The sequence below is a fragment of the Salarias fasciatus genome, chromosome 7, assembly GCF_902148845.1.
Source record: "Salarias fasciatus chromosome 7, fSalaFa1.1, whole genome shotgun sequence".
Lineage (NCBI taxonomy): Eukaryota > Metazoa > Chordata > Actinopteri > Blenniiformes > Blenniidae > Salarias > Salarias fasciatus.
In genome coordinates, this window is record NC_043751.1 from 22,908,941 (window position 1) to 22,925,048 (window position 16,108).

The following is a 16,108-nucleotide window of genomic DNA, read 5'->3' on the forward strand; positions in this document are numbered from 1 at the left end:
CTCCTATGTTGTTGCGTTACTTCACACATGCAGGGTGTACATTTGTGATGAAGTAATGGGGATATTTTCAGATGATGGAGGAAAAGATAAGAATGAAATTATATTATGAAAAAGACTGATTTCGGAAAAACAAAAAAAAAATTGAAAACTTAAGCTTCACAACTTCTTTTTGTTAAAAAAAATGATAATAATTATTGTATTGCAGACTTAAACACTGAATGAATAGGAAATTAAAAAGGAAAATCTGGTGAAGGGGTTTGTTTGAGATTCCCTTTTAATTTTTTTTTTTTTTTTTGGCGTTTTTAGAAGGAAAAACAAAATTCCTCCCATCAGATCTGTGACACATTTAACACTAGAGACTATTGACTCAAGAGCTGTTTAAAAACGGGCTCAGTATTACTCTATATTGTATTATTTTAAGAAGCCAGTAGGAACCATGTGTTTATGCTGTTGCAATCCTCCAGTCATTTGATTTTTCCATCTCACTTGGTGGATTCAGTCGCCATCTTCACCATTGAGGAGTCGTTCAGTAGATTTGGATCTACTGGATCATTTTGCTTTCATCATGATGAAAACACTGTAAGCTCACCGTACATCTAGGGTACTGTCCTCATATTGCTAAATTAATCCTTAAGTGGAACAATCTGGAGATATGGAAAGAAACTGAAACTAGCAAGGACACACACACACACACACACACACACACACACACACACACAAAGACTAAGCCCATTATTGCTTTTAGTGTAAAACAGAGTCCTGAGTGGGAGGGGGTGTGTCGATAATCATGGTGAATCAGAAGGTGAAATGTCAAAAACTGCTGAAAATAGATTGATAAGGTGAGTTACTAAGCAATGTTACATCATTGAGCTACAGCGATGGATGAGCATCTACTGCTGGGATGTTGTGGGCGAGGGGGGGGGGGGTGCATTAGGGGAAGAGAGTCAGTCGGTATCACCTAGCATGTATCGTGATGTTGTGTGGAAGCTGGAGTGAAGTGATCCCTGCTCAGGCAGGTTTGGAAGGTCATCCTTCGCCCTCCATCAGCGCCTGCGTCTCATGAATTGGAAGACATTTGCATAAGTAGACTGTGCTATTCTGCATTTTGCAGGAAGAAGGCAAAGTTTTAAAATGTTTAGCCATGTTTAACCATGTTTAAAATTTTGGGACATTCAGGTTTGGTGTTACCTGTGTGATCAGCATGACCTCCTCCCTGCAGGTGTGTGGCGTGCACAGACCCCTGGGATCTACAAAAACACCGCCACGTCCCGTCTCTTGTACATATCCAGCAGCATATATCCAGCCTGTATCTGGAGAGAGTGCAGTAGCTGGGTATCATTATGCTCCCACAGTGCTTTTTGTCCCTAATTGTACCCTGTCACCCTGTGGGGAACAAATACATGAACAAAATACACAAAGGCTCGTACTCGTCTGTGTGCTGCGCTACCGAATCCTTTTGTATCTGTAAAGAAATGATTGCAGGCCCTTTTCTTGTTTTATATTACAGTGAGTTCAAACACGGGTGGAACATGGGAAGGAGTAACAGACAATGAGATGTGACAGCTGCAGCACAAGTATGTGGCCCCCATGCTGAGGAGGCGCCGCTTGGTTCGGTGTGTGTTGGAGAAAGTGGGTGGGTAGGCTGTGGGCTGTGGGCTGCACAAACACGCTGCTGCTCTGCCTCGGCGTTTCACTTCCCCGGATAATGAGACGACCTGCGACTTTAGTGTGTGCGCGAGTGCACAGGCATACACTCCTGCCACCGACACACACACACAAGCACACAAAGCCAAGCTACAGGCCAGTGCAACCAGTGTGTGTGTGTGTGTGTGTGTGTGTGTGTGTCCCAGTGTGTCTGTGTGTCCCAGTGTGTCAGCAACCCTGTCTGTCTGTGTGATAATGATTCTCTAATGAGCGTCGCTGTTAGCACATTAAAGAGATAGGCTTCAGAGCCCTCCCTGTGTGTGTGTGTGTGTGTGTGTGTGTGTGTGTGTGTGTGTGTGTGTGTGTGTGTGTGTGTGTGTGTGTGTGTGTGTGTGTGTGTGTGTGTGTTTGTGTCTCACGTGGAAGTGTGATTTTGTTCCAAGTAACGTCGGCGTGAGTGTGTGTCCTCACCTTGTCTCTTCTTATTGTAGGAAAAGATTCGGGTTTTTCTAATGCAGAAAAAAAATGCATGTTAGTATTTGTGTCTGAAAGGATGAAAAAAAAGCACCTCAAACTGCTTTAAATGTTGTATTTTGCTAATTGATTTTTTTTTTAATTTTCTCAACACTTTTAATATGCACTACGCTGTCTGCATGTTATTCCTTTTAAAGGCACAGTATGATTTTTTTTTTCATTTAAAACTTTTTTTTCCAAAAGCTAATAAAACAATAATGAGTCCTGAAGTTATTCAGTTGATGTATTGTGCTCTACGTATCGCCTCATGCTTATAAATTCAGCTTCAATATACATAACGGAAGTAAAAATCAAATTACCAAAACAGACAAAAATTCCAAAGAGCTGGACCAAAATAAACTGCGTTCTTTAGCTTCTTACTGCCACCTAATGGATAAAAATGGCACAACCAAATTTTCACATGCTGCTCCTTTAAATGAAATTTGAGCATCTTCAAGTGACTTTTACTTAAAAATATTTTTATATTGTTCCCTTAAAGAGTGAAGCTGCATTTTTGTGTTCTTTAATTGAAGGTGATCATTACTATGTGAGTTTGCATGTTCTCCATGTTCCTGCATTGGTTTTCTCTGGCTTGCTCACACAATTCAAAGATGTGAATTTATTAGTCTAGATAAAGTTAATTAGATATATGATGGACAGACATCAGAACAGCAATATGAAAAGAGTGAAATCATTTGTGTGGTGCTGTTTTGCTCGTTGAAGTTTTTTCTTAAAAAAAAAACAGTCATGAATTCAGGCGGAATTATTGTAAAAATATTGAGTAGAAAAACCTGTATCTCAATGATTTCTTAAAGTCATTTACACAAGAAATCCTAGATTTAGACGATTGGCCTGTTAATAAGATGAAATCTCTTTGATTTTCATGTTTTTAGGCAGCTTCGTAATGTGCAGATGGCTTTTATGGAGCGCTGCATTCACCCTGTTAATTCTATCAGCCGTGAAGTCGTCAGTAAATGCTGTCTCAGTTCTGTCGGCAGCTGCATATGTTGGAGTCCTAACAGGATCTTCCTCTGTGTTTGACAGATGAGGTGGGATGTTGTGGGTCATTAGCTCTTTCTTTTTCCTTTTCCATCATTTTGATTGAGCATGTTTGGTCTGCTGAGGCTTTTTTTTTTTCTTTTTTTTTTTTTGAGCCCACCAAAGCTCTGAAAAATTTCTTCAGATGTGAAAACAGGCATTCTGGAAAGCTTTCTTCAGCTTTGTAGAGGTTGGATTCCCCTTGTTTTTGATTTTTTTTTTTTTTTTTTTTTTGCTCAACCTGCACTCAGCATTCCTGCTTATTTATCAATGGTGTCAGTGAAGCCAGAAATGCAGCAATCAGCAGTCAGAAAAGTCACTGCAAGTCAATAAATTGATTGAATTTTCAACTTTGACATGGGCGATAGACACTGTAGGAGAGGGGAATAAAACGATTGAATGAACTCGAATCTCTTGACAAACACTCCTTTTCACAATGTGAGATAAACTTGAGGAAAAGATGGAGACACGCCGGTAACAGCAGCTTCGGACTGTTTGCTGGGAAGTTTTCATTCTGTCATTCATCAATGATTTCTCTTCATTTCATTTCTTCCGTTTGTAATTCATATTTTTTGCCGGGACAGATGGTGTTTTCAGTCAGCTCGCAGCGACGCAGTCAAGCTGTCAGTCTAGTTCCTCTTTGTTTTCCTGCAGTTTTGTGTAAATTTCATTCTCCCTCGTCTCCAATCACGTTGAATTCCACCTTCACCGTCGCAATTAACTATGTCTGCGGCGCTTTTGGCTCGACTGTAACGACTTTACCAGCTTTTTCCCCCAGATGTAGATTCAGATGTACTTCAGAAAGAGATCGATTTCTCAATCCTTCGCTCCGTCTCGCCCTCTCCATCGCCCTGCAGCAGTACTTCACCCTCCTCATCATCACGGACGGCGTCATCAGCGACATGGACGAGACGCGTGACGCCATCGTCCAGGCCTCCAAGCTCCCCATGTCCATCATCATCATCGGCGTGGGCAACGCCGACTTCGCCGCCATGGAGTTCCTGGACGGAGACGCCAGCGTTCTGAGGTCCAGCGCGGGGGAGGAGGCCGTCCGGGACATCGTGCAGTTCGTCCCTTTCAGGGATTTCCGAAACGTGAGTTCTGGAGTGGTCCGAGAAGGTTCGGTGTGAGATTTTTTTTTTAAATCGACTGCTGCTCTCACTGAAGCTGAAAAGATGAGTTAACATGGAGATCTCATGGAGATCACACAGTGCACACACACAGCTGTGTACAGTGTCTCATGCTAACAGTGTAGAAACGAGGCAGAGGCGGTAGGAGGTGTTTCAGGTTTACTGGTTACCATGGTAATTATTGACCGCTTATCAAAGACGGTGGTGGTTCGTGCTCAATGTCAGCAGATGCTTAAAAAAAAGTATAATGTTTTAAATGTTTGCATTTGAGGAGTTAAAAACCTATAAAATATTAAAGAAACATACTTGCAGAATGTGTGAATTTGAAATAAAGTCAGTACGGGGCGTTTCAAGGGAGAAAGTAGTTGATAATCGTTTTAAAATAATAATTAGTTCTATATATAGGCTGTTGTTCACAGATCCAAAATGTCATTTCCAGATGTGACATTTGTTCACATTTTGCTTCTGCTGCCACCAAGAGGCAAAATTGTTATATTGCAGAAGTCTGATCTCTCTGCGCTTTAATGTGTTAATGTGTTAAAATTCTGTGTTAACCGAAAGTTACCTGAAAGTCAAAGCTAAAAACAAAGTCAATGATTAAATTAGGAAATGTACAAGTATCAGGATTTCCTTCAAACTCATGCAAAGTTTGTTGGCACTTGAACAATCAGAGCAAAGACACTTTTTGAAGAAGAGCTTGTGATTGATCATTAAATCAAGTTGGATGTTTTTCAGTCAGCGAACTGATGTTTCAGCTCGTTAGGCGCGGCGACGCCTTCATTCCATTTCGGAGGTTTCACTTAACGTCTGAGTGTCAGTGTTTTATGAAAATGTCAGCCTGTCGCGGTTGGGAATGAAGCCGGTGGAGGGTTCGCAGGGCGAGGCTGCCGGTCCGCTCGTCTCTGCAGGGTCACTGTCAGGGCGTGTTGAGCGGCACACGAAGCGCGTTAATGAGGATTAATGCGTGCACCGTGCTGCCGGTGAGCACACCGCTCAATTAGTGTGTGCCCACTTTCATACTGTCCACAGGAGGACTCTTTCTTTTTGTTTTTGGTCATGTTTTCATGTGCATGTGGATTTTGTGTGTGTATCTGTGTGTGTGGCTGAGTGGGTGGGCCGGTGGTGGGCGAGCTGACTTCCTCTGAAATGGGAGGAACAGACAGCGTTTACTGGCTCGGTTCCAGGCTGGTGGTGGGAGGGTGAGAGACTGAAGAAGGAGGAAGAAAAGAAGCTGAGACTGAGAGGAAATGAGAGTAAACTGAAATGATGAGCTCTGCTGGCTGGGAAACTTTCACTACTAATTATTGTCATGAGGCTGGCAGGGTGGTGATTGGAGACTTGGAAAGTTTGTTTATTAAAACTGAATGTGTTCGCTCTGCATTCCAAGAAATTTGCTTAATTCAGTTAACCTTTATGTTCATATTCTGGCATCCGTACTTTTAACTATCATAACTCCTGGACTATTCAACATGTCGAGAAAATTCAAAAACTGTAGCCGTTGAATCAAAATGAAGACAGCTGAATGAGTTAGTTTAGAGGCATTACGTTCAACCGTGGTAATTTATCACATCTGCTGTAAGATGTTTAATTCTGTGCAGCATTTACTGCATATTTAGACACATAATAGAAAGTACAATAATCTGGAGTAAACAAAGGCGTGGATTGATTTCTCCGAGTCAACATGTCTGTGATTTTCGAGACATTAGAAAGCAGTCCTGCTGACTTTAATGGGAAAGTTAAAGGAGCCCCCAGGTTCCTTTGACTTTTCTGTATTTTTTAAAGTCGTGTCACTGATACTTGTCGGTTTAATCCAGATATTTCAATCAAACACAAATAAAAAAGTGTAAAAGAATAAGATCTTAAAAATTTAACCCCACATTTCACATTGTGTTTTTGTGCTCCATTTCCTCTCTCTTTAGGCGCCCAAGGAGACGCTGGCGAAGTCCGTCCTGGCTGAGCTGCCGCAGCAGGTCACCCAGTACTTTAAACAGAGGAACTTACCGCCTCGTAACTCTGCGCCCGAGTGACGCCGCCCGCAGCCGCCGGACACGACCTCCTCTCTCGTTTATGGCAAGCAGTGCAAAATGAAAGTGTAAATGTCAGCTGTGAACAAAACAAAACAAACGAAAAAAAAAAAAGAATTGTGGACAGAACAAGTTAACCATTGAAAACGTCCCTGCTGTTCTATTTGCAGCGTTCTTACTGGTTAATTAAAGAGTTTGTGGTCACTTGCACAGAAAGTGATGCTTTCCAGGGCGCAGAGCTGAGAAGACGAGGATGAGTACACCATGTTGCATGTCAAAACTGTTCCCAAGATATGCAGGTACTTTTTTTTTTTTTATTTTAGAGGGTTGAGAAATATCTTGATTCATGAGAAGTTATTTATTTTTTGCACGTGTGTGTGTCCTGTGATTGATATCATGTGATCCATGTGGCTCCTCAGAAGAGGACGAGCTTTCTCAGTGGTTGTTCCTCTCCTGTTGTTGTACAGCTTCTTCGGGGGCTTTTTGACTGGTTTACTCACAGACGGCGTCGTAACGGGGAACCTTAATAAAGCGGAGGGTTTTAATTAAACGTGCGGATCTCCAGGTTGTCTGAGAGGCTCGTTTAATGCCGGACAGAATCCGAGGGGAGTGAGGCCGTGGTGGCAGCTGTAGCACTAACACAGGATAGCTGTAGGATACTGTGTCAACTCAATAGGTTGTTCGAAAGATATTTATGGGACCGTTCTCCCAGCTTTTGCAAAATCCTCGTATTTTTTATGACTTCGGTTGACCCTGCATGTTGCCAGTATCTACTCACTGTTTACATACTGACGCTGAAGATCACAAACGCATGATTTAATTTTACAAAATGATGTATTTATCAGATTTTGTAAATATTTTATGAGATCCCGTGGAGAGCAGATAAGAAATTAGGAGAGATTTACGAACACAAGCCGTAACTGTCAGTGTTTTAATGAACGGGGGCAGGGAGGTTTCTGATATGCAGATATCGAATGTATATTTCTATTATGCTACTTATGTTATGATGAACCAACGTTTCAGACATGTTTTTAAATGTACTTTTTATGCAGTGCTGAATCGTGTGATTAAACCACGTGTATTGCTGTGCAATGTTTGTACTCAATGTGTTGCCATTAATTTTCTAAAGTTGTGTCTTTGTCCACACTCAGGTGAATAAAGTGAAGGAAAAGTTAACAAAATCTGAATCTCTGTGGACATTTGAGCTGTACATTCGAGCCAACTTTATCAAATAAAACCATAAGTGGGAATCCGTCAGTTTGTGGCTTCAGTGCAATGTTTTGTCAAATCAGAGCTCAGAGAGGGGATCGGCAGCCTTTCTCTGGAGGGAAAACGGTGAGAAAGGAACCACTCCATTTGAGCGTCACACTGGAAAGAGACAAGAATGCTGCAAAGAAGATGCATTAATAACCAGATTTGAAGCAACTGTGTGGTACAACACGGAGGTGAAGTGAGCAACACCGATGCAAAATAAAAACACTGAAGAAAGGCAAAAGAAGCAGAACTCTAGCGAAACAAAACCAGAGGAAAGCAGAGGCAAGGCCACTCCCATCTTCATCTGAAACTAACAGGAAAAATATCCGATTTCAGGAGTAAAGCTAAAGTCAAACAGGACTAAAACTAAAATGACAAAAGCCCTCTTTCTATGAATGCCTCAGTGCTCTACCTGACTAGACATTACGCTGTGTGAGGAGGGACTCCAGGAGGAGAGAGAACTACTTTAATCTACCTCAATCATGATGTCTTATTTATGTCCACCTCCTGTGTTCAGGGCGCCATTTGTCAAACCAGAGTGAGAGGTTATTCAGCATGACCTTTTTTCTGTAGTCATTCACAATAACATAAAGATGGTAAAACATGTATAAACTAATAGACTGACCACTCAAGTACAAGCACATGTTGATCAGAGCCTCAATATTGTTGTTCCAACATTATATGTAAAAGACTTTAGAAAGGCTGGTCTTCAAATAAACATGATTGGTTGGCCTGAGACAAAGCACGAGCACCAACTTTAGATAATCCATACAGCCTGATGTCTTTGACATTGCATTCCTAATGTCCATTCACAAGGGTGTTACTGGCATAAATATCAGAGTCGCAATTATTCTTGCTGGACGAGGAGAGCTATTTCACATCTTCATCACTGTGCGGGCAACAGTGACACAGTTCTGAAATCCTCCAATAAACCCTCAAGAGACAGAGGGTGACACAGATATTGAGGCCAAACCCAGAACAGGAGATGGACCGGGCTCGGGAGACATGAAATAAGGTCAAGATGTGGATAGAACGAAACACAAAGAGATTTCAAGTTTTAGACAAGAGAGACACCAGCAGGTACAGATGCAGCGATCTGGCTGGAGCTTCACCGTGAATGAGCACCGTGGACAAGTCCACCACAGGACAGGATCCTCTGCCGGGAGTGACATAGAATTTCTGTTGCTCTCCTAATGATCAAAGTTGCCCATCGCAGATCTGATATGACAGATGTTCCTGTGAATGATGGAGTGAGTTAAGGTGGAGGCAGGTTTTTAACTGATCCCTTTAGAATCGATTCAAAAATACAGCAAGAGATGAAGAGGAATGTGCATCACCTCTGCCGGTAAATCAGGGGGAAATGACATTCTTTGTTGTTGCTCAGTGGATCAGAAGAGTCACCCTCTTTCACATTTGATTGGACCATTTTCTGCTGCAGCAACAGAGTGCACGATGAATCATCTGGAGAAACGGTGCAAATTTTAACCTATCATGGATTTATAACAAATTGATGTATTTTTTTTTTTAATTGGAAAATGCATTCTTTCATAATATTGCAGTCTGCACCTCTGTGTTTGACATAATAGCTGTCATTTTGTGATGATGTGACTCAGTCTTATTGACAATCTTTTCAGACAGGTTGGGATAAAAAGGCAAGAGATGGTGTGACAGAGAGGTACAACAGAAAGACACAATGTCATCCCACATTAATATAATTAGTCTTTGGCCTTTCTATTTGTCATCTCTTACTGTTCCTCAATGCACTTGAGTGATGCACTTCAAACATATTTAACAAGGGATAAACAACATGCCAAACTGGACATAGTGACTCATCTTTAGGGTACTTTTTCAAAAATTAAAGATTCAAAGTAATTCATAGTACTGAAATATGTCCAATATATCAAAGCAATATTGCAAAAAAAAAAAAAAAAATCCAGTGAGACACATTGTAATGTGGTCAGTTTAACACTTATCAACACATTTCCTGAATTTAATAAAGATGTAATTGTGTTTTTTAATGTCTTGAAATATCAAAACACTTTCATTTTTTACAAAGCGTTAACACCCACAATAACTGAAGGTTAAGAAGTTAAATGGAAAACTACATGCATATATGGGTGAGAGGAGGATGTTGGCCAAGCTCACATCCATTGTGGACCACAGCTCTCCCCCACTGCACCTGACGGTAGAGGAGCTCGGCCGCTCCTTCAGTGACCGACTGAGACGCTCTCAGTGCAGGAAAGAGCGCTACCGCAAGTCCTTCATCTCCATCTCTGTCAGACTGTACAATTCTACTGTGTAGAATATGAGCAATAATATCCTGCAATCACTGTCACTTTATAATCCCCATAATCAATCATGGACACTTTATTATACCACTCATTATGTTGCACTAAAACATATATTGTAGCTCCTGTTATACTTTAGATTTATGCTGTGTATAAAGTTAGATCTTTTCTTCTTCTAGATTTATATTATTATTCTATAATTATTCTTATTAAGATTTGCACTATTACTTATTCTTAATCTGCACATTTCCTCACTTTTTTGTACCCCGCTGTGTGTTCTACGAGCCTCTGTAACGGTAAATTTCTCCATGGTGAGATAAATAAAATCTGTTCTGTTTCATTCTATTCTATTCTATTCTATTCTATTCTATTCTATTCTATTCTATTCTATTCTATTCTATTCTATTCGTTTTGAATTGCAGTCTATGAAGAGAGCCCCTGGTGGACACTGTGAGATTGCAAGTTTTTGACACTTCCGGGCAAGCTTCTTTTTCTTTTTTTTTTTTTTTCTTTTTTTTTGGGGGGGGGGGGGGGGGCACATGTCCTGTTCATTATATACGCTGTCAATGAACTGAGGACACCAGTTCTAAAATCACACCTTAATGTGTGCCATAAAATTTGGTTTTCTAAAAGAATTATAATCTACCGAAGATGAAAAGATTTTCTGTTTGAAGATGTTCTATTTTTGTTGTTTTGGTTATTGTCTCTATTGTTATTTTTGCTTGCTTTATTTATTGTCGTGCTTATGTCTGTTGGAGGTATGATACTGTAAAAATTGGTTAGGAACTAATGTTAGTCGCCTGAGTTTCCTGACGAGCCGGTTTTGGTGCGACGCATCACGTTATTGATTTGAGGCTGCAGTTTATCGGTTTACCCGCTGCCCGGTGAGTTAAAGCCACTCTGACGTTATCTGACGCGACGTTAAATAGGCTGCAAATGAAACTAAAGTGCACCAAGCTGAGTTTTTTAAATGCGTTTCGTTTTTGGCATGACAGGCTTTTCTTGTCGCACGTAGCGACGGTGACACATTTAATGCTAACGGGGCTAATGCTAGCCATCTGCAGGTCAGCAGCTTTAATTACTAAATGCAATTTATTGAACCATCAATCAGTCAGAACGTCAATTGCTCTTTTGCAGAATGATAATGTATAACTGGCAAATCCTGCCTGCTGCTCCGAAATGATCTTTCCTTCCAGACTAACGTTGGTAATCGCTGATCTGGAGAAACGACGTCCATCCACGGGGCCTATTTGCATCTGCAATATGGCTTTAAAAATAACTCTCTGATGGAGCGTTTTGGCCGTAGTTAAATCAGAATTAAAACAAGATATTTGTCAGGGAAGGCAAATTAATTTTTGTAGAACCATTCGGACCCAAGTGCTTTGAAATGACACTAAGATAACATCAAAACAAGCCAACTAAGAATCATAAGAGATTAAAATTCTGAAAGACATCATTGCTGAGTGATTAAGAAAGACATAAAAATGGTTTATTTGGAAACCTGAGAAAATAATACATTTGTAAGGCCTGGTTTAAAAGAAGTGGGTTTGCCACCAGTCCTTATGTGTTCAGGAAATTTGTTCCACAGGTGAAGAGAATATGACCTAAAAGCTGTTTCACCTTGTTTTATTCTGACTGAAACGCTCAGTAAACCTCCTCCTGAGGACCACAGCGGCCTAAATGTTTCATTTTATACAAGTAAATGAGAGATCAGGCCCAAGGTCACCCAAAGCTTTATAGACAAGAAGTACAATTTTGAAGTGGATCCTTTGACATGCAGGCTGTCGGTTCAGAAGTGGAGGTTTGAGCGTAATGTGCTCCATCCTCTCTGTATAGGTGAAGATTCTGGCTGTAGCTCTCTATTTTATTTCCCGAGACCCATAAATACACAGTAACAGTAATCCATTCCACTGAAAATCAATACATTAACAAGTCGTCAGAATGTTTTTCAGTCCAAGGTCCTTTTATTTGAACGAGATTTTTCTGATGGTAGTAAGCTGATTTTGATATGGTTGTTGAATTTCAGATGTGAGTCCATAACAGTACCCAGATCCCTGGCTTGATTTAATGTTTGAGTGATATAGCAGTGATCTTTAGCCCTTTCTTAGGCTCATAATCCGTGTTATATTTAGGTTGAATTTTGAACTTACGTAATGCACATAAAGGTATATTTAGGGAAGTTTGATGTTTTTATTCATCTCAGAAACCCATAGAACTAAAAGCTTTGTCTTTGGCGGGTAGTTGAAATGGCGGGTGGAGAATCGGCAGGCATCGACCTCAGCAGAAAGTTTGTGTCGGAGGCAGAGCTCGACGAGAGGAGAAAGAAGAGGCAAGAAGAATGGGAGAAAGTCAGAAAACCTGAAGATCCAGAACGTAATCACACACACACACACACACACACACACACACACACACACACACACACACACACACACACACAGATCCAAAACAGTCCAAACTTCTGAGATACCTACAATTAACCACGTGTGTATGTGTTCCTAACAGAGGTCCCAGAGGAGGAGTATGACCATCGTTCCCTCTTTGAGCGACTCCAGGAGCAGAAGGATAAGAAGCAAGAGGAATTTGAGGAGCAGCTTAAATTCAGTGGGTCTTTTTTCTGTTTTATTCTTTAATCTATTCTTTAAATTAATCCCCTTTGTTTGCTACTCTGAACGACATTCATACAGTTTTATAGGGAACGTAGGTCTTGTTTACATTAGAGAAGCATCAGATATGTTTTCAGTTATTTAGTATTATTTAGTCTGTTCAGTTTGTCTCAGAGTTTTTAAACCTTCTTCAAACCTTTTAAATGCAGACATAATCCTGATGATTTATTCAGAAGTCTGCTCAAACGTGCAAGGCTGTAAATACCGAATGATAATACACATTTTAAAGATAGCGAGGAAATAATTTGTAATTGCTTTACAAGCAGAGTTAGATGGCAGTCCTTACTTTGCTGCTTTGTCACCCTATGTGAACTATTGTGTCTATACGGAGAGCATACCGGCCTGATTCTAGAAAAAAAAGAACCTGTTTTCACTTTGATATGAGTTTTACACTCCTGGTGAGTTTAATGTTGAAATATATGTGGTTTTAAAACTGTGGACATATTGCTTACTTGCTGAAGTGCTGCCAAATAACACTAATGTATTGTATAAAACTGAGCATTATGCATCCTTTCTGTGCATTACTCTTGTAGAAAAGCCCCATTGAGGTCAGTGAAATGAAAACTTCAAATGAGTACTTCAAAATTTAATTCACTGTATTACAGAAAATATTTGGTTAATCATCTATTTTTTTGCAGTAGCTATTCAACCACTGTCTTCTAATGCAGCTCTTACTTGACTGCACAGAACCAACATTTATTTAGTCCAAACTTTCAGTCTTTAAATGCTCCTTTCATATGTTTCATCTCTTCAGAGATCAGTGTTGTTTGTTTTAATGGTCGACCATCACAGCTTTCTTTGTGGGGTGGGGGGTGGGGGGGGGGGGACACGCAGGCCCTTTTCTGCCATGTGTTGAAAGCATGTTTCCATGGTGACAGAGAATATGGTGAGGGGATTGGACGAGGATGAGACCAGTTTCTTGGACGAGGTCTCCCGGCAACAGTGCCTGGTGGAGAAACAACGCAGAGACGAGGAGAAGAAGGAGCTGTTGGAGTACAGAATATCCTTTAAATACACGCTGAGACGTCTATAAACAGCATCTTATACAGCTGGAATGATATCATTTGTTTTACTTTCATTTAAGAAATGAGATTTGGAGAGAACCCACTGAACACCCCAGAAAAACTTGGAGGAAAATGATTCATGATGACAAAAAAACTGTGTATAGAAAGTTAAATACTGGTCACTGTCGTTTTTTTTTGTTTTTTTAACTTAACATTTATTGAAGTGAATATTCATCCAAACTCAGATTCAAACAGTAAAGCTACCTCAAATCACTCCTGTTCCGTCTGACCTTCCTTTGTGGTATATTCACCTTAACATTGCATTGTCACAGCGCTCGAGTGAAACAAGCGTCTGTCGACAGTAAACGAGAACCTGAGAAGAAGTCTGCTCCCAAACCTTCAGGGCCGCAGCAACGAACTAGTCACCTCTCTCAAGCTCACTTATTAGCCGGAGCTGTTAAAAGACGCAGGTTCACACACAGTGTCACTCTTTAACCAAAATGAAACACATTTAAGCGTTCTAAAGTCAATTTCTCTGTCTCTCTGTCGTAGTTCCTCGCAGTCCTCAGACAGCAGTAAGAAGCAAAAGGTGGAAATAACAGCAGCTACAGAGACGACGGGAAACGGAGACAGACACACAGGTGGGCTGCAGTCTGAGGCTGATTGGATCAGATAAACACTCAGATTCACCTCACAGATGGAGCGTGTTTGTCATGTAAATCCAAAAGCAGAATTATGTCAGTGTAGGAAAGAAAAGTGAACCAACGTATCACGAAAAAGCTGAGCTAAAATTACTCGGATAGAGATCGGAACAAGCTCACTGAAGCTGCAGAAGTTAAGCACCTATCTAATGCACAGGAGTTTACTACGGTCCCAGAGTTTTCCAGGGATGTGACTGAGCAGCTTCTCCCAGTCTGACTGTGTGTTGTGGTGTTCAGAACAGGAGGGCGGAGCAGGAGGAGGGGCAGGGGCAGCTGAAGCTCAGCTCACGGTACCCGGCCTGACGTCGAAGACGCTGGCGGCCCCCCTGAGCTCGGGTCAAGGCGTGCTGCACCTGCCGTCGGCCGCCGTGTGCGTGGGCGTTTTACCGGGACTCTGTGCTTATTCAGGCAGCAGCGACTCCGACAGCAGCTCGGACAGCGAAGGTAGCGTGGACGCAATTATGTCGCCGTACCCCCGCCACAACAGGGCCTACAGATAGACTAAGAAACACACACATGCATACACACACCCACACACACACACAAAATGTTAACGTGTTTTCAGATCTTAAGTATAACGAGAAAAGGTAACTTCACATGAGATATGCAGACTGCAGTGTACAAAAATTTCATACATACATAAGTATACACACATACAGAAAACTCATACATGCTGATGATGATGAAGAATCGTGTCATGTTTCTTAAACACCTGCTTACGACACAGCGGTCAGTATCTGTTGTATTCACAGCTGTGAGTTGCTCTTTGTCCTCAAAGTCCAGCGCAATAATGCAATCCTAATAAACAGCTGAAACCAATCGAAAGTCTACTCTGAACTAAATCTGTGCATCTATTTGTTTTTCTTTTTTTTTATGGTTATTGTGGCACTCCAACATGACACCTCCACCCTTCCTTCCTCGCTCCAATCGCTTCTCACACAGTTTAGGCTGAGCAAGCAATCCCGCACTGCCCACCCCGACGACATCCCGCCCCCCACCACCACCACCACCACCACCACCACACCCCCCCTTCCAAACCGACCCACAGCGACCGCAAGCTGTGCTATTGGCTGAGGGAGCAGTGATTGACAGCTGTGGAGCAAGGAGGAGACTGTCACATAATCTTTAAACAATAAGCAGACGAGAAGGGAGAGCAGGACACGCCTTCCTCTCCTCTCCTCTGTCTCTTATTCCACTGGAGTTATTCCAGAGATTGACTGATGTGGAAGAATGTTTATTTGTGTGAATCTCGATGTGATAATTCTCCCCGTACGTTGTTTGTTTCACAGTCATATCATTATGAAACGATGGTGTAACGTTTGCTGCTTTCTCAGGTGATGGAGTGCTGTTTGTTGGTCAAAGAAATAAATAACTTTTGTTTTATTGCTGTGAGATCCGTGTGTGTGAGTGCAACGCACGTTTTTTTCAGTAATATTTATACTAACCAATCAATTTGTATCATTCAGGTTAAATTATTGGGCAGGGAACATGACACCTTTAACTTATTTGTAATATACTCAGATTTGTTGTGAAATCTAAATATCTTTAAACTAGTGCTGTTTTAATTGTAATTAATTAAGGGAGGACTATTGTCGATTGATTTTTTTTAAAATTGTGATTAATCGCAGAATCAGATTTAGCAATTGGCTCAGAGAAAATAAAGAGGAGAAAACTCATTTTACTATCATTTGGAAATTGTTTTTTTCCTCCCTGTGCAGTACAGGTGAATTATGAGGAATAGATTCTTCATTTGAAGTTTACAAATGTTACAGATACACTGCGGCTGTCTGTGTTTTGTACTGTTCAACACCTAAAGAGAAAATTGAAGTGACCTTCCCTTGAGCAT

General features: G+C 41.1%; 2 protein-coding genes across 5 annotated transcripts in view; both read left to right on the forward strand.

The window, feature by feature from the left end:
* Positions 1 to 6,449, forward strand: part of cpne2 (copine II) — a 46,253-nt gene extending 39,804 nt beyond the window's left edge. The window contains exons 15-16 of the mRNA XM_030097070.1: positions 4,053 to 4,289; positions 6,245 to 6,449. Of these exons, the coding sequence (XP_029952930.1) occupies positions 4,053 to 4,289; positions 6,245 to 6,352 (345 nt within the window). The 3' untranslated portion in view covers positions 6,353 to 6,449. The remainder of the gene's footprint in view (positions 1 to 4,052; positions 4,290 to 6,244) is intronic.
* A 4,236-nt stretch (positions 6,450 to 10,685) lies between these two features.
* psme3ip1 (proteasome activator subunit 3 interacting protein 1) lies at positions 10,686 to 15,654 on the forward strand. 4 transcript variants are annotated; one of them, XM_030097074.1, is made up of 8 exons: positions 10,687 to 10,775; positions 12,133 to 12,264; positions 12,397 to 12,495; positions 13,436 to 13,557; positions 13,892 to 14,031; positions 14,114 to 14,202; positions 14,500 to 14,706; positions 15,205 to 15,654. In XM_030097074.1, exons 2-8 carry the CDS (start codon positions 12,138 to 12,140, stop codon positions 15,207 to 15,209), a joined length of 789 nt encoding a protein of 262 aa, XP_029952934.1. In that variant the 5' UTR covers positions 10,687 to 10,775; positions 12,133 to 12,137; the 3' UTR covers positions 15,210 to 15,654. The 4 variants fall into 4 exon arrangements, with proteins under 4 accessions (XP_029952933.1, XP_029952934.1, XP_029952935.1 ...); XM_030097075.1 differs by having other exon boundaries at positions 15,210 to 15,654; XM_030097073.1 differs by having other exon boundaries at positions 10,686 to 10,779; positions 14,500 to 15,654.
* The last annotated feature ends 454 nt before the right edge of the window (positions 15,655 to 16,108 follow it).

What these genes read in the sequence shown, in the direction of transcription:
- psme3ip1 (XM_030097073.1), top strand. Translation starts at nt 12,138, where the DNA reads ATGGCGGGTGGAGAATCGGCAGGCATCGACCTCAGCAGAAAGTTTGTG. An exon ending in AGGAGCTGTTGGAGTACAGA is followed by an intron (nt 13,558 to 13,891) that starts ATATCCTTTAAA and finishes TTGCATTGTCAC; the next exon opens with AGCGCTCGAGTGAAACAAGC. An exon ending in AAACGGAGACAGACACACAG is followed by an intron (nt 14,203 to 14,499) that starts GTGGGCTGCAGT and finishes TGTGGTGTTCAG; the next exon opens with AACAGGAGGGCGGAGCAGGA.